Genomic DNA, 19,438 nt, shown 5'->3' on the forward strand with positions numbered 1-19,438 from the left:
AAACAAGGACAAAAAGTAATATACCAGAACAACTTTATATCTTCCAGTCTCCCCCTCCTCCATATCCATAAATGGCACTCTTGGCCCTCTATCAAGGTTTATAGAGGAACAAGCCAGAGTCCCTGATTCATAAACCATTAATGAAGCCATATGGGTGAGCTTGTTCTACTTGCTGGGGCAAGAAACCAATAAGAGCACTTCCATTTGTTTGCTAGAATAAGAATTTGATAGCTATTTGGTTTCTGTTCTGTGTGTCATTTAAATGCCCCAATTAAAATTTGGATTTTAGAGATGAAGAGCTAGAAGAAACTGGGATTTTAAGAGATCAAGAACTAGAAGAAACTGGGATTTTTAAACTATTCCCAAGAGCTAGTTTCCCATTTTTAATTAGTAGTTTTATAAGACTTCTATCTCATAATTTCACCTTGCAGTGAGATGGGTGGTAAACAAATTTAAAAATAAAATACATTAAAATAAATGTAGCACAACTTTATGCAAAGAATACTTATATAAAAATAGATTTCATTTCATTTATTTCTAGAGAAAACAATTGGACTGAATATGGTTTTATATAGAGGAATGCTCTTACTGACATTTGTTTCCAAAAAAATAGTATAGAATTACAAGTAGGCTTTGCTCCTTAATTCTGCTTTCTAAGCCTCTTATGTTTTGCAAGAGAGTCAGAGAGAATATAAAGCAGAATACAGATTTGCATAATGTCACAATTGCTAATCTATATGTATATATGCAAACTTGAAATAATAGCTTCAATTTAAATGGAAATACAATACATCTCAACATTGTCGTCAAACTTCTTGAACGACCAGATTCATTTGGAGGTAAGTACTGCTAGCAACTGGAAATCCCTAATCAAGTAATGCTAGATATTGTAAACATCGTGTGCAGTTAACCTAGGACATGATGTTTGTTCATTCCACCAATTTATTAAAAAAAAACTTACTATATTTTCATATTTTATGTTATCAAGAGTTATGATGGATTCATATGGCAAATTTAATAATTAACCCAGCATGTATGTGGTCAACTTTGTCCCACTTGGGTTTCAAGAAATTGACAAATACATTTTTTCCACCTGTTTGAGAATAAAGGTGTTTGTGGGTTATGATATTTGTATGTTTCCAGATTTTTTAATCTTTTAAAAAATAATTATAACTTTTTAAACTATGCAATTCACAGTTTTATAGTATTGGGTTTTTTGGGCTTAACATTGTTAGTCATCCTAGGCTTTTTCTTTTTAGTAGCACAGAAGCAAAGATAAACGATGTTAACAAATCTATGTCAACATTATTTCCTATACATTTCCATACTTGGAAACCATTTTTGTTTGTAACGTATCAGTATATAAATTTTATTCTATAAACTTCTCAGAACTCTCTTTTGAGATTTCCTCAATGTTTACAGCCATGTTTTTTTTTAAACAATGCTCTTCTTGGAAAATTCATTCTTCATTCTTTTTTGTTTTCTAATTACATCCTCATTCATTCTGCTCCTATCATCAAATTATTTTGAAATATTTATTTTGTACTGGTTATTCACTTTTATATTCAGCCTATATTCACAATACCCCATTTAACTATTATTTGTCACAAAAGATGGCAAATGTACATGTCCTAGGATAATGTTACAAGATCCAATCGGGGTCAGTTATTGGGAGGAGAGGTTTAGTCTTCCGAACTTTTTGTTGAGAGAGAAATTCCCTGAGAATGGATCCTGGTGACTGACCCAGATTGGATCCTTTAATGTTTGTCCTTATAATCCAGCTCACCTCCATATAACATAATGGACAGAAACATTCTTAATCACAGAACTATTGTGGTTAAGGCAACATGCTAGAAACTGTGAGACCCTGAGTGTTAGGCCCATTTTAGGCATAAAACCATCTGTGTAACTCTGGGCCAGTCACTTTCAGCCTAAGAAGGAGGCACTTCTGAAAAATCTTGCTAAAAAAACTGCAACAACTTTTTTCAAAAATTGGACACAACTGAACAGAAAGAAAAAAAAAATCTTCTGAGATACAACAATTAATTTAATTGGGTTAATTAATATTAAAAAGCAAAACCTTTATATATCGATGAGGCTAACATTCAAGTCTCCCAACTGGTTAAATTCCTAAACATTTATGATGTGGAACTGAGGTTTTACAATGACTATTTGGACTAGGCTGAAAAAAAAATATTACTGCTGTATCTTCAACATCTGCATATCTGGCAGCAACAAAAATTCCCTCACTCTTCTTACAAAAAGAAGGAAGACTCAGGGGAAAAAGAGGAAAACTTAAGAAAGACTCAGAGAAAATGAAACAGATTCAAAATATAATAAAAACATTGGAAATAAGTATATGAAAACAGAGGTTTCCATTATAGACATGATCTGGAAATAAATCAACCCAGCTATTCAACAGTTCTCATGTCCAAAGCTGTTTCCAAACTGGCATCGAACTGGCTTTAACCTAAATCTTGGGTGCTCTCATGGGACTGCTAAAAGTTCTTTTTCTTCCTGTTTTTCAAATAAAATAGAATTAAAGTTCTTATCTCACAGCAGAATATATTTCCTTATAAAAATAAATGTATTATTTATTATATCTTAAATAATAAATAGATCATTGTGCCATCTTGTTTTTCTCTCTAATGTTAAGAGACACAAGAGTTGAAACAGATAATTATATAATCTAAAAATTTAAAAGACATTTGAATGGCATCCAAATGTTAGGGACAAGGTTATTTTATCTCACTCAGTAATTTTTATTTTCCATTAGAGATACGGGCATTTTCCCTAATATTTTTATTGTCTCATAATTTCATTAATGCAATGTGTGTATTTCCAAGAGCAGAGTAGGATTATTGTACCATGCATTTGCTCTGGAGACAGATTAGAAAACATTCCAATGTTGCCTCCTTTGAGAGGCAATATTCTATTTCTGGCCCCATCTTGTTTGTAAGCCTATCAATTCTGCAAAGGATTCTCTAAGTTGCTCCATTTTTTTCATTTCACCTTCCTTTTTCTTTTTCCTTTTTCTTCTGCCAGTTTGGCAGGATTTCCTGAAATGGCAAAAAAGTTGCAGATAGTAAACAACTGGCAATAACTGTGGTTCAACTGCTTAGGGCTGGAAGTGGAAGGACCCAGGTATCCAAGGAAGGCTTCAGTACTTATATCTCAGTTGTAACCCTAACCCTCCAGATTCAGTCTGATAGGAAGGGACAGAATAATTGCTGGATGAGAAGGAAGATGAAAAGATGAAGACCCTGTCCCTGAATCACCAGGCTTTAGCTAAAATCAGATTTTTTTCCCCCAGCTCTTCAGGAAAATATGCAAGGCTCTATAGATTGAAATATGTGTTTCCAGGGACTAGCAGCTCTTTCTGATTCTCCTTCCCTGAAGAATTCAACAAAAAAAATAGTAAAAGGAAAAGAGGAAGCTTCTCCTCACTGTTAATCTCTGCAACATTAGTCAGTCTTTTCTAAATCTCCCCTCCCCAGAGAGGACTCTTACCACTTATTTCATAGACCACAGTAAATCAAGAATGAGAAGACACTCCCAAATATCCAAAGGGCAAGACAATGCAAATCATTCAGTCTATAACAAATGAGTCTATAGCTTTTACAATGATTGAAGTTTCAGGGAAGTCCTTATGCCTAAAGCTATAGACATAAGGACTTCCCTGAAAACTTCAATCATTGCAAAACATATTTCTCCCAAATACAAGAATTAGTTTATTGCTTTAGTGTGAGAAACTCAGGCATGGGATGTATAAAGCTTCCAGGTCTGCTATTTTAACAATGGGTGATAATCTGGACAGAGTCCACTATTAAGACAGAGACATGTTGGTCAATATGGCTACTAGAAAACAACTTTGCCAGTTGCCTAAGAAGTAAAATATTTCCAAATCAATCCTCTAAATATTCAGAAGGAAAGCTGTTCAGAGAGACTGTAATTGTTTCCCAATTAAGATTATAGATAAAATCATCTATATCTACCCAACAAAAAAAAATATGAAGGTGGGGGCAACAAAGCATCAGGCTATATCTTTCCTTCTTTTCTTCCTTATCACATAATTTTTGGGGGGATAGCAAGTAATCCAGTGGTTAAAGGATCCTACTAATTAATCATACCCCAATATACAGAGAAAATTTGGCCTTCCTAGCAAAGGACAGGTGATCATCTCAGCTTTTCTGCATAGAGAAGGCTAACACAATTTATCCTTGAATTCTTATGATATTGGACGTATATGTCTCCATAATATTCTCACAAATACACATCATATAATTCACTGGTCTGGGATCTCTGAAGTTACTTCACTTCCTTGCCCAAGTAACACAAGAGATAAAACATCGCTAGTCTGTAATATTATGAATTTTTCTGAACATAAAGGCAGTCGAGTCCATCTCTCTATGCGGAAGATTATCAAATTCCATTTCTTCATAATTCCCAAAAATGTAAAAGGAATGCTATCCCAGACCTGAAGCAAATTAAACCATACCAATCTCAAAGCTAATTGCTTGCATATGCTTAGTGTAATGGATGAGATTCTGACAGACCTATAAAGTAGACCAAGATCTAGACATATTCCTTTCAGAAACTAAAGATGTGGCAAAAATGTGAATCATTTTAAGGGCTCATGCCTACTTACACACAAATTTTCTTCCTTCTTTCCTTGTAAATGAGTTTCATCTGATTACTTAGGAGGTTGCTAGAGTCGATCCATGGCTACAGAGGTTCCCATGAGTGGAATCCTGTTGCAGCAAGAGTTATCTATTATTTCCTGCAGTTGCCTCTCACTGCTCTGTCCAGTTCAGCTTTCTCCTCCCTTTGCTTTGCTGACCCTGTCCCAAGATTTTAGCATTTCCTAGGCCTATCAAATTCCATTTTTAATTAGCCCAAAAGGAAATTAAATGTGATTGTACATTCAGCCTTTTTATTAATACCAACCTGTCCTTTGGAGTAGGGGTAGAAGTGATTAGCTTTCTGGACAAACAGCAGGGAAAGTGTGCTTCCTGAATTATGCTGCTTTAAGCTGCTGGGTAAAGATAGCTAAACTGTAGTCAGAGCTATATTTCACACTGGGAAAGGTGAACTCCATTGCCTCTTAAAAATTGATTGACGATCAATTATAATACAAGCCAATCATATAAAACTATCAAGCAATAACATAATAAATATAAAAAGCAAAAATGATACATTAATAATAATGAATGTAACCTATAAAATCACAATACAACTATTAGCAAATCAATAGAATGTCAACTCTTAATGGGAGGAAATGTTACTTATTTTGTGATGGCAAGTTCCCCAGGGGGTGGACAAGATACATAACAAAATAAAAACATATAACTATCATCAATCCATCATATCCATTGAGCTTATATAGACATTACAGATGAAGAACAGAATACACTTGGTTGTCAGCTACAGTTGACAGCTCAAAACGCTCAACATATTACTAATAAGCTACAAACCCTATTGGGCAATAACATTACATTTCCTGAGGTACTTGGAGGCAAGGCTCTTCTTGTATTCAGGGAACAACCCAACCAACCTTAAGTAGATTCTCACAAGCAACTACAAGCAGCATACACATTTATGCCAACATGAGAATCAGAGCCTGAAAAATAGAAAATGTCTCTTTTGGCCCCATATCTACATCAACAACTAAATCACAGGGCTTAGCAAGTAAACACAAGACTATAGATACCTTCACCTTTCTACATCTAATGGAATAAATTATCATCATCTCCCAGCAATGTGTCCATTTCTTTGAATTCTGCATAGGACAAATAGGGGAAAAAAATAAAAGAAGTAATGGGCAGAAGCTTGACATCAGGGCTCAGAACAAGGCCAAACAATAGCAGATCATTTCAAACTCTCAGGATACTCTGTGAAAGCTCTCAAAGTAATCATTTTGGAAAAATGAGGTTTTAACAGGACTACTGAGAGAGAAATTGTTGAACTCACATCAAAAGAGGTCACACAATCTCAGGGGGACTTTCTAACATTTATAATTGTTAACTGAAGAGGTACTTTTAATTTGTGTCACATGTAACCTGTATCTGCCCAATCAATCTTTCTAACTCTTCCATTCACCCACCCCACCTCTTCCCAGTTTAAGTCCTATATCAGTCAAACCACTCTCTGCATCTTATGATACAAGCCGCTCCTCACAAACACTTCACAAACACTTACTGGTATGTCGTTTGATGAAATTTTCTAAATGGAAAAGGTGCTACCAGATGCCTTCTGATTTTTGTCAACCATAGACAAATATGGATCTTCTTTACAATACATTATATTTATATTCTACTTATTCTTTAGTAACTCAAACTTCTGGACACATAACTTCATTTTATCCATATAACAGCACCTCTTTCAGATCGGTTGGATTGCATAGAAAGATGGTAATTTTCTGATAATGTCAAATCTTGAATTGTGTCTCCTCCATCTAAATTCAATGCCTTGCAATCTAGGTAGAGTGTGATCACTGTGTAAGCATCACAGAAAAATAAGCTTGGTAAAAAATCCAAATTCTATAGAGTAGTCAGATGAAGTTTAAATCTTGGGCATGGGCAAAAGGAATTCCTTCATCCCATTAAGTTATTTGGACATCATGACCTATATTGCCTATGTAAGTTGGGAGCGTTCCATGAAATCTGAAATTTGTGCATAATGAAAATTTGCATAATGAACAAATTTTGTCAATTTGTTCTACAGAAAATTGACCCATCCATCTCATTCTGACATTATGTGTTTCTATGTTAGAACTGAAATACTCTGCACAATATAAAGTAATTTATATTATAAATTAATATAAATATATAAATAATATAAATATTATATATCTATCTCTATATAAATAATATACATATTATTAATTAAAAATGAGATAAATATTAAGTATTATAAATACTATAAAATATAAAGCAGGCAATCCTGCTTACTTAATAAAATCTGTTTTTTTTCACTTAATCTTTATGAAGTATTTAATTTTGCTTTCCTCAGTAACACTTATATTTCTCTCTTATAAAATAGCTTAATCTATTATTTCAATAGTTATTTAATATACCAGCTGTCTTCGACATATGTCCCTTTGTAGGATTTTCTTTTTTAATCATAGAGATCAGAACGCCATTCCCATTTCTCTGATGGTCTTTTTATGTTGGGAGAGAAAAAATGTGGTTCATTGGTGGCTATAAGTTGATCTCTTTTCTCTTTCTTTGTTTGGTAAAATGGTTCTTAGTTGCTTCATGGATTCTGAGCTCCAGGATGTGCCCTTTTCATTTCCTTATTGAATATGATTGTTTATTAGACATGTTACTTTTTTTCTTCATTTGTTGTTTCCTGCAGACCTACATGTTGCATTTGCACTAGGAAATGGATGCTAAATTGCTTTTATGACTGTAGCTGGATGCTTGCATGTCTAAAGGATGTTTACACACTGTTTCATTATACTATATTTATAAAATAAATGCAGGTATATATTCCTGAATGAATAGATGAGATATAAGCTTAAATGAGGAAAAAAGATGGGGAAAAAAGTCTGAGGAAGTAGAATTTGTCCCATGTCCCTGTGAAAAATAAGAAGGTATCTTTAGATTGAATTATTAGTGAAAATATGCTAATGATACAGAATGATACTCCTATGCAGTATGGAATATTTTCATATATTATTGATAACAAATCCTAATTCAGCCCAGTCTCTATCAGTTCAGTGCTTAAACCTTTGAGTCATATTTTATGAAACTATGCTAAACTAATTTTATATCATAATTGATGAACTATGGATAACATATTGTTCTGACCCCCCACCGTCCGGTAATGAACGCCGACACAGGCTTAGCTGTTTGCCACACTTTATTGACAATATTATAATTTGTTGATTGAAAGACCAAACATGACTCACAGACAAGATGTTGCCAGAAACCCAGACTCCAACAGATACAGACAAGAGCTTCTCCAGCTTATTGCAAACAGAAACACAAGGCAGATCAGACAAAGAGTTTTCCAGATTACTATGAATGGTTGTGTCTTGCAAACAGCCTTCTCCCAAAGTCCCTTCTTATATACACTCTTGGGAGGGGCCACGCCACAACTACCTGAGCTTGATTATCTCTTAGGGGCTTGTCTCCGGAGCAGCTGTTGCCTTTGTTTCTCCGCCCTTCTTAATCTTGCATCAGGGACAAACTCCCTCTGATCCTCCCCACTGCTCCATGCCTCAGGTGCCTCCTGGTGGCCAACCAGCCTCTTTGGTCCCTGCTCTGTGTCTGAACCCTGCTCTGTGTCCTCCACCTCCTCTATAGCCGACTCATAGGGTTCGTCGCTATCTGAGTTGCTGCAAAGGATCCTGCTGGATCACAACAACATATGGTCGATAGTTCCATAAACTCTAGATACAAGAAATTACCCTTTTAATACCTATCTAATTGCTGCAGTGGTATATATGAATGTGTATGCATGTATGTATGCACTGATATATAAATAGTAAATTTATCTCTGACTCTATTATGTTGAGTGAATAATTAATTACGGTACTAGTTATTCTTGTAATAGGATCCAGTCTGGGTCAATCTGGTTATTGTAATGCCTAATTCTTATAAGATCAAGAAGAAATACAATACAATTGATATGTATTTGTAATGACACTTTGCTTTATAGTCTGATCATCAAAATATCTAAAAGAATGATTTTAAATCATATAATTAAACTGTGTATGTTTGCTGCTCGGTCTTTTATGATTATGTAGCTAGATTCCTCAGGAAAATCATAATCTGCATAGTTGAACCCAACAAACCGCTGACAACTAATGAAATTTAAAAATATGCTTATTGTTGCATTTTAGAATAATGAAGAGTCAGTAAGAATGATGGTATTAAATCTTGCTAATAGTATCTTTTGATGGACACTACAATGCATAGGTGGAGTTAGAAATAGTTGTTTCCTAGAAGATGGAAAGTCTCTGAACTTAAGCAATGAATAGTGCAAGACTATATAGATACAATTTTTACTTTTGTGGATAAGAAGCTTGGATATTCAGCATAAATGAAATGCATGAAAAACCATTAATTGCATTGTAACATTGCATTGTACTTTTGAGGATAAAACAAAATGCTGAATGATTTGGAATAGAAATTGAAATGAAATAAACCCAATATTGTGATGTGAATAAAAGAGTGCATTTTGTTCCAATTCGATTTTGGGGAAGATCAGACAGAATGAAGTCCTGTTAACCTATTATAAGTCACAGGCTTTAACAGATGAATACAGTGGACATAGTAAAGTAGTTTGACTTGCTTAAAGTGGCATCAGAAAAAGGATTACCTTCTGGAGTTTCTTAGACTGCTTTGGAGCACTTTATAGTTCTTGCAAGGTAAAAATACTTAAATAAATGCTTATGCATGCCAAAATCTCTCACTGTTCAGTGAAGAGGAGAAAAGAATCTCTCACCACCTCATTTACCTGTTAAAGCAAATTAATCCTACTTCTATTCCCAGGCCTTATCCAGCAAAATTTCAGTAAGACTTTTTAATTAAAAAAAGCGCTAGGAATTTACTTTTCACCTTCACCTAAAAGTGCATTTTTTTTAAAAAAAATGATATGGATGCATTGCTCAGGCAATACCTAATTGGGAGCTTAAAAATAGAAGAAAGAAAACAGTGGTTTCAGAAATAGGCGATAGAATGCCATGGTCAATATGAAAAAATAAAGAATACGATTTTGGTCATGACAAAAGATGAATATTTGCTTTATTTAATACATAACAAATTGTTGGTCAATGTTTTTTTCATACAAGGTTATCTTTCCCATACAGATGCCCATTATATAACTTGTAGGATTCAAGAATGTTCAGAGACCACCAGGAATGGACCGTTTTTGCACTCCATTGATACAAGTTCACTTGTTGTCCAGGATGGATATATCTTTATTCAGGTATGTCTACACACCTTGGCATATTTGTATGAGAGAATTGCTTCCAGTTATCAAAATAGTACCTAACTAGGAAGTAATTTAATTCTGTGGAGAAATCATATTTATTAAAGAATCAGGAATATTGACCATGTTTCCAAAACAAGATAAATCTTTATTGACAAAAAGTGATAAGAGCCAGTTGTTTTTCCTGTTTTTAGTAAAGGAACATCTAATATATTCTCAAAATGCTTATCTTAATATTTAGAACTAAATTATCTATACCTCAATATATGTAATTTTTTATTTCTCTATTTTTATTTGTATCAATAATGTATGGTAAAATGAATGTGGTACACTACTGTTCTTGGTTTTCCCTTTTCCCATGTTTAAAAAATATTTTCTGTTACATCTATGCTTTCTTTAGTTGTGGGTGTTGTAACAATCAGTCTCTTAAATTATGCCAGGTTAAGTTAAAAACATACACGGAAAAGACGACTAAAAAAATTCTGTTTTATTGTTGTAGGATATATTAACAGAATCTGAGAAGCCTGACAGCATTTCCCCTGCTTCTTCTTAGACTAAAAATAATTCTGGGAGGTTATCTTAAGGATCTTTCTGACCCCTTTTTCTTATTCAGGGCTCAGTTGATGTTTATTTAATTGCTCTGTCATTCCTTTTTCAAAGTTATGACAATATTCCCCTGATAACTGTCCAAGCAACATAAATAGATATTTATGGTAATTTTATTGTTCATTTATTATTAAATATAAAATATCAAGCTAATAGAATGTTAAATATTAAGGACATCCATCTTTGCACTTAGAAAAATGAACAATTAGAGATTACTCAATTGACAGACTGTCTTTAGATATAGGGAAACCAGGTACATACAAGTCTCCTTCAGGAAGTAAGGGGAGCCGAATGTCAACTCGCAAAGCATCCCTGGCCTGCTTTGAGTTGCCATAGGAAAGGGGGGATGGGAAACTGATGAAACTGCATGGCAGCAAAAGACAGATGCACATTCCAGACTTATCTCTCTCAAGGCTTTATTCCACAGTTACTTACAGCAACCCAGGAGGCTTGTAGAGTGCTCCTCCTCAGGAGGTGCCCCCCCCCAAATGAACAAAAAAGGTCCGTTTGTCACAAAATGGGCCCGTTTTTGTGCAAAAAGGACATGCATAGCCTTTAGGAGACATATAGAGTGCTCCTGCGGGCTGGGGAGGCAAAATTGAGCAAAAAATGCCCCCCTTTTTAGTTCATTTCTGCCCTCCCAGTCCCCAAGAGCACTCTGAAAGCCTCCTAAAGGCTATACACAGCCATTTTGGTAAAGGGGTGGGGTTTCAGGAAGCAAAAGATTTTGTTTTCAGTGTACAAGACACCCAGATTTTCATCCTCTTTTTTGAGGGAAAAAGGTGCATCTTATACTCCGAAAAATACGGTATATGTGAAGAAAAGATAAAATTCAGGAAATGAAATAAAATATATCCAGTTTGTTTAATGAAGTTATAAGTAGGGATATTCAAAATCATTTTTGTCTCAATTATGCACTAATCTGGCAATAGCAATAGCACTTAGACTTATATGCCACTTCATAGTGATTAACAGCACTTTCTAAGCAGTTTACAGAGTTAGCATATTGTACCCTAAAATCTGGGTCCTCATTTTACCAACCTTGGAAGAATGGAAGACTGATTCAACTTTTAGCCAGTCAGATTATTTTTTGGAACAGAAATTAGTTTCCAGTTTCCAATTATAGTTTGTCTCCAGAACACTTTGATTTGATTCCTGCTCCAAAAGATTTATTTTCAGGAAACAATTGAACTATTTTTGAAATGTCCCTATTCCAGAAGAAAGTGAACATTATTTCATGGGCAGACTGGAATTCAGTTGCTGATACATCCTCACTTATGGAAACTCACTGACTGATATTAGCTTCTCTCCTGAATACATCCAACTTCACAGCTTTCTAAGGGTAGGGAACATGAACTGAAACTCCCTATGTATGTTCCTATGAATTTCTGAAGAAAAGGCTAACCAATGGATGTACGCTGGTAAGAATAAAGATTAGTTCAAAGGTTGCAGCATGCATATAATAGAGTCCCTGCAGCAAGGTGGATAGCAAATAAATTTAGATAGATAGATAGATAGATAGATAGATAGATAGATAGATAGATAGATAGATAGATGATAGATAGATAGATAGATATAGGCAAAATACAAATGTTATTACTTCTACATGATAGCTATATTTAATGCATCAATGTCCTTAAATTATAAACCTTTTGAATGCTATGAAAAACATAATCCGTTATATATGTTCTTCCCCCATTTCTAACTCACCGTAAAACATTGGTGATTATCCAGCTGCTGAACTACAAATCTCAGAGTTTTTCAGTATTCACCATCCTGGCCCTTGATCAATTTGTTTATGGAGTGTACTGGTCTTTATTTGCAGTGATCTTATGAATGTGCCTAGTACTTCTTACTGGAAGTAGAAAGCTAGGTTAGATGAGGATATGGCAGAAGTAATTCAACAAAGAATTCTAGAACTTTTTTCTCACACTTAGAACACATGATTATCTAAATCAGCCTCCTTCATTATGTTGATCCCCTTCATATGTTGAACTTCAACTATTGTAATACCAGTCATCGTTTCTGGAGGATAGGTGAGACCTTCTTAAAGACAGGCCCTATTTTTCATTCTGAAGTTAAGCAACAAATATCAGACATTTTGCACCAGATTGACAGGATAATCATTCATTTGCACTGGTTGGCATTCATCAGAAACAAAATGCTTGGGGCTCAAAATCTTTGCTGCTATTTTTAAAAAAGCAATGAATCAAAGTTTTGTACTATTGCTTTACAGTTACTGTTACAGAATATTTTTATATCTGTTGTTTAGAACATGAAAGTTCAGATTATGATTTTAAAATGTACAAAATTCACACAATCCAAGAAATGTATGTTATCCCCTTGCTTGTATGGCTCATCAGAAAAAAATTCAACCAGAATTTCAGTTTTATTTGAATTAGAGTAAAATTTGAGGATAATCTTGGAATGTCAGTGTATGATCTATAGAATAATCCACATATCTGAGAAAAGTAGATTCCTTGATGATCAAAGGCATCTATAAGAACAGAGGAAGACAATCACTACCCTGCAGATATTGTTGAACTTAATTCCTGTCAAATCTAGCAAGTATAACTAAAACTAAGAGTTTATGGGATGTGTCATCCAAAAATATTGGGACGGACATATATTTCCCCTCTGTATTATTAGACTGTAAGGATCCAAGTAGCACATGATAAGAACAGATTACATTAAAGCATCAATGCTTCTAATACACAAATTGTCAACTCATAGTTTTCTATAGTCATACTGCCTGCAGTTACCATGAAACTTCCAAGAAATATTCATGTCTTGATCAGGGGTGGGTTCCTGCCAGTTCTGACCTCTTCTATAGAAGAGGTTCCACAAATCTACAGTGCCGTTTAGAACCGGTTCCAGCTCCCTCCCCCCGCCCGTCCACACATCATCAAGATGAAGAGCGAGAGGAGGAATTCTGGGAGTTGAAGTCTACAAGTCTTAAAGCTGTCAAGTTTGAACACCCCTGGGTTTTTTTTTCTAAAGGGTTAGGGGTGCAAGGGTCTTGTAACGTGACAGCTTTAAGATTTGTGTGCTTCAAATACCAGAGTTTCTGAGCCAACATTTTGGTTGCTAAGCAAGAGCGTTGTTAAGTTTTACAAGTTGGCCACGCCTACCCAGCCACATGGCCGGCAAGCCACTCCCACAAAGCAGGCCACACCTACAGAAGAGGTTCTAAATTTTTTTGAAACCCACCACTAGTCTTGATACAGTTTTTGGAGGCCTGTAAAAATTTATCTCAGTTATTCACTGGCCACTTTCCTCTTTTTTTCTAGTAATACTATCAGGGTTTCTTTATATCTCCCAGCAATTTTTCTACAAAAAGAATAGTATGCACATGATATATCTGAGTATTCTTTCCTGAAACCAACCACACAACTGGCACACATCTTAGAACAAGAAATGTTGCCCATGCATGATACAAACTGTAATATTTTAAAAATGTGGGCTACGATATTTTTAAAATGTTGACCATTATAGAAAAAACTATTACTCACAGAGTTGCCCCCTATCTTACCATAGTTTTTATTCAGAACAAAGGTATAGGAGTTGACTACATTTCAAGACCTATTATGGAGTAGTCATGCATTTATTATAGTCATTAACTAGCATTTTATATATTTGTAATTTTTACAAAGCTCAAATTTATATATAGAAATATCAAAATAAGATTTATAAATAGAGCATTTACCATTAAATAGTACTTTTAATAATATTAATAGAAATAAAATGCTTCAAACTGCAAACTGCACTGAAAGTACAAGTAGTAGAGTATTAAAACTAAATTATAAAACTACTTTGCAAATGAAATACTAAGATATTAAAATTATTAAACTGAAGGAAATAATGCAACACTTCTGAAGAAAGTAAACTCATTGTTTAAAAGAGTTTAAACTCAAGCAAAGTTATGAGGGTAGGATGCACATTGCTATAGAAAGGATAGCAAAGGAGCATTTGAGCTAGAATCGTAGATTCTTTCAGCTCATGGGGAAAAGTTTGCACCTTAAAAAGAATATTGTTATAACTCCACTTCAATATTCAGAGGGCAAGATATTAAACAAACTAAGAAACAGTTTTTGTCAGTTAATATTGAATAGTTAATTAGTTGGTTTGAAGGTTTTCCTGTGTATAGCCTGGCAATATAGATCTCCTAGTTTGTCCTGAGATGGGGATATCGAACACCTTCTATCAGATTGAAGCTCTACGAGAGCTGTACATTAGACGCCTCGCTGATATGAACCTTCTGGATCTTTGTTTTCCAGAAAGAAATAACAATAACTAGAAGGATTGTGATGGTCAAGGGTTTTATCAAAGCTTGAATCAGACATAGAGTCAGCCTATGCAGACCTTAGATTCCAATGGGATCATGCCAGCTTCTAAATAAAGCATTGTATTCCAGATATTGCAAGATATATGAAATAACACTTTTATGAATCTCTTTGAAACTGTCATCTCCCAGGCATGTAGCTGGTATCACTCCACTGGTCTTTATGGAGGCAGTTAAAAGGACAGAATGAGTAACATTAAATTTTGGGGAGTCACTGAATTTTGCAGTACCAGATTCTTGTCTGCTTTCCTTTAATATCAAAAAGGTCTATTATACCCCTGAATTCCTGCTAAACCTGCCATAAATAGATTTTAATGTATTCATGCCAAATTCTAAAGTTTAGCAGTGTGGGATTCTGCTTTGGTAAATATGATGACAGACTTTGCATAAATATTAAGGACAAAAAAGGCCAGAATGCAGCCTTTTTTCACTCCTTTCTCAAAGGAAATATCAGTAGAGACATAGCAAGTACTTGGGTAAGATTTTTTGTGCAAATTCCCAATTAAGGAAAATAGTCTTTGAATGATAAATGGATGAATTACCTTTTACCAAAATTATCTTTAATTAATAGAAAGATGGTGTATTTGAGGTCTTGCCATTTCCATTTGGCCTTAATTGCCATTTTCAGTTATGGGGAAGTTAATGTCTTTATTTCAGTTATCAAAACACCAAGGTTTTGTTGTCTCTTGACAATCCAAAGCAGCCAGTGGTCTTTAAGGTACAGATTTAAGGTCTGTGTAAAGATCAAGCAATTAAAAGGTAAAAAAAAATGAAGTTAGCTTTGAATACCTTATGTTTGAGTTTGACTGTTGGAGATAGAGATAGAAAGAGATGATTGATAGGTAGGTAGGTAGGTAGGTAGGTAGGTAGGTGGGTGGGTGGGTGGGTGGGTGGGTGGGTGGGTGGGTGGGTGGGTGGATGGATGGATGGATGGATAGATAGATAGATAGATAGATAGATAGATAATAGATAGATGATAGATAGATGATAGATAGATGATAGATAGATAGATAGATAGATAGATGATAGATAGATAGATAGATAGATAGATAGATAGATAGATAGATAGATAGATAGATAGAGATACATAGAAGAGATAGCTTCACTTCCTTTTGTGCCTTTTCTGCTGCTGATTTTCCTTTCATATTCCAGGTGCCTCAAGCATGGAAGATGCTCCCAAGATATTTAAAGGTCTTGGACTATTCCATGTAATTTCCATTAATCTCTCACCTACTCTACATCTCTTTGAAAAGACATGATCTTTATTTTTCCATAATTTATGGTTAGGCTTTCTTCAACATAATAGAAGGAAAAATTTGAAACCCTCTTATAAATCTACCAAACCTGTCAAAAAGACTGCCATATCATCAGTATTCAGAAACTTGACTATAGATCGAGTTTCTTATGGTTAGCATATAAGGATAAAGCTTTTTAGTGGTTAAGGATTGTGCCACAAACTTAACATAAATATTGAACAAAAAGAAAGCTAATATGCAGTCTAACTTGATCCTTTTTTGGTAGGAATCTGATCAAGCAAACCTTTGAGATTATTATTATTACATCCAAGGGACAATGTTAGGGTTCTAAATACCATGCAGAAATAAATCATTGTCCATGGCAAAACATCCTTAAAGGTGCAATTTATTCCACAGGCATGTTAGTACGGCTATGGAAAATTTCAACTCTGAATTACATCCTGTAAGTTCACCCAGTTGAAAGTTCATGATCTCTCCCCACACCCACAAATCCATCACATGTTCCAATCATCATCTTCCACGCTGGCATGTACACCCATCTTCTTCTGGCCAGGTGTCGAGATGCAAAGACAAAAGATGACCTTGGCTTCTACAAAAGAATGTCAACAATCCATTCTACAATCCTACTCCTTTCTATTCCCCCCTCCCAACTACTACACTATTGAAACAGCATAGAAAATTATAAGAAAGTGTGGCAGGCCAAAGATCCAAAAAAGAATATAATTACAGGCCTGACAGACCTGAGCAGTGCAAAATAGATTTAGATGAAATTGAACTGATTTATTTCCACCTAATTCATCTAAGTGAAACCACTTAGGTAGCTTCAGATATCTTCAGTCAAATTTGGGGTAATATGGAAGCATGGGAAAGAAAAGAAAGAAAGAAAAGAAAAGAAAAGAAAGAAAAGAAAGAAAGAAAGACCTGTTTTGTCTTCTTGATTGTTTATGCTGTCTACCTTTCTTGTCTCTCCTACCTCCTATTATCTACATACCACTAAAACTATAATCTTATAACTTTTAACTAGATGAAACAATGCATTACAATTGGCAACAATTTTTGAATCAAGGTACCCCAAATGGACTAACTTACATAATGCATCCAAAATTGAGGAAATGAAATTTGAGAAATTGCGGCTGCTTAAGCGTTGCTGGGCTACTGCTGCTATAGCCACATGTTGATCATTTTGAATATTATGTGACAGTTTCCTAGCCACTCTTGCAATCCCTTGTTTTCTCTTCCACTCAGCAGCAACCATTTACTTGCATACTGGGAAGGAAAGAGAAAGGGATATTAGCCACTGATTAATCCTATTGGAATTTGTTAATCACCAATATCTAGATATCTACTCTTTGTCATGAGTCATGATTTCTAAAGACAGCCTTGAAAAGATCAAATCAATAAAATTTGACCCAACTGCTTCTCCATTTTAGCTTTAAGAAATAAATATAGGCTCCTTAGTTTCACTTAACCTTGTGTGCATGTTGGGTCTGCATTATAGATCAGACCAATGATATTCATCTGTATCAACTATACAATATTTACATAGAAAATAGAAATTATATGGAACATACATAAATATTGTATAACTTTCTTATTTTTATTTAATACAGTTGAATATCTTCACCCTGATATAAAATTTTGTATTGTCTCAGTACATGTGCTCATATGTGCCATCATATATATAGCTTAATTCACAGCTATTATGTTTTAATATAAATTGAACCGCTCATTTATTTTTAACTTCTTCCTCCTTAGTGCCAATTGACTTTTATCTTTGTGATCAATGCTGACAAGGAATCTCTGGCAGCACTGCAGAGGTCAGCTCCCTGAGATTTTTATTGAACCAATCATTAAAAGCTTATAATGAACGTAATAGAATGAATACATTTCTGGGATGAACATGATGTCAGCTATTTTATTGGCAAATAATGACTGACAATGTTGATCTACATATTATGGAAAGGGAAATGCATTACTCCTTTTCTCTAAATTCCAACGAGACTTGATATTATGCAAACAGAAGCTTATTTTTTAAAGCAAAGATACTTTAAAGATAAATGAACAATATTCAAACAGGTATTCCCTCATTTGCTTTTTTGCAAATTCCCCAATATCTATCACTGTTTGTTCTAAACTAAGCCAAGTATTATTGGATTTGGTACCTGAAACAAAACATTTGCTGGCAAAAATGTGTTAACTTTAAGTCCTCCTGCTTCTGGGGGCTTTTATTTCTGTTATTCTTTTTATACTCTTTCTTTTACTATATTCCTCTCCTACTCCTATTTTGTTTGATAGAGAGAAAATATATCCATAAAGTGATATAAGATTACCTAAAAAGCCTACATTGTTCTCTTCCTGATGTTCTTCATAAAAATGATTAAATGTAAACAGCTTTCTGCATTAAAAAACAGGTGTAATTTTTATGAGTGTGTCCTGCAGTGAAAGTTTCACTGAATTCTTTCTATGGCTGTGTATAATTGTTTAGGACAGCAGTAACCACTGGGAAGAAAAGATAAGAATGTTGCTTAATTAGTCAATGGGCACATAAGAAGCTTGCTTATTAAATAACATTGCTGCTACTCCCTGAATTACAACCACAATTGAATCCAGAATTTCCATTGCTAGGTCATAAATCGAGGTGCCATTGTCTAAATTATTAACATTAATTAATAATTCACAGGTTGTTTAAATGAATACCCACCTCAATCTTAGACCCTCTGAGCTTGGTCCTAAGTAAGTTAAGTTGCTTCTAACTCCCTCCATGTTGGGCAGGGTAGCCAAAAGAGCAGCGATGATAGGAAATTGGTGGCTGGGGGAGAGTTGGAGTCCTCTTATCTTATTGAGGAACCATGCAGCTCTGAGGTTGCTTGCCATGCTTCGGCAGTTCCTATCTAGCCCAGTTCCAGGTTCATTTATCCTCACCACCCTGCCCTTGGACACCCATGCCACCCTGTGCTTCACCAACTGATGTTCACCATCTTTTTGCTTCTACTGCCAGTGAGGTATGCTCTTTGCTGCTTTTGGTCCTTTTTTTAATACTAGGAAGCCTAGATCCACCAAGAACTTTTTGCAAAAGGCTTTTTGAATTCTACAACTTTTCTTTTCTTTTTCAATGCAAAACCAATCTTAGCGTGGCCCTGTAGTAAAATCAGGTAGGCCTCATCCACAGTGAGAGCAAAAAGATGGTGGCAGAGAGAGAAAATGGAATAAATGGAGGCAGGAAATAGTTGGGTGGGCGAGTTGAAGCACCCCTGAGGTGACCATAAGTGCAGGCAGATTGCCAAGCACCTGAATT

The 19,438-nt window shown here is 34.8% G+C and overlaps 1 protein-coding gene across 1 annotated transcript in view; it reads left to right on the forward strand.

Moving 5' to 3' along the window:
- Window positions 1-19,438, forward strand: part of SORCS3 (sortilin related VPS10 domain containing receptor 3) — a 541,760-nt gene that overhangs the window by 398,627 nt on the left and 123,695 nt on the right. Inside the window, exon 7 of the mRNA XM_081954063.1 lies at window positions 9,818-9,936. Within this exon, the coding sequence (XP_081810189.1) occupies window positions 9,818-9,936 (119 nt within the window). The remainder of the gene's footprint in view (window positions 1-9,817; window positions 9,937-19,438) is intronic.

This window comes from Natrix helvetica (assembly GCF_964273705.1).
Source record: "Natrix helvetica genome assembly, chromosome: 5".
In the NCBI taxonomy this organism is placed as follows: Eukaryota; Metazoa; Chordata; class Lepidosauria; order Squamata; family Natricidae; genus Natrix; species Natrix helvetica.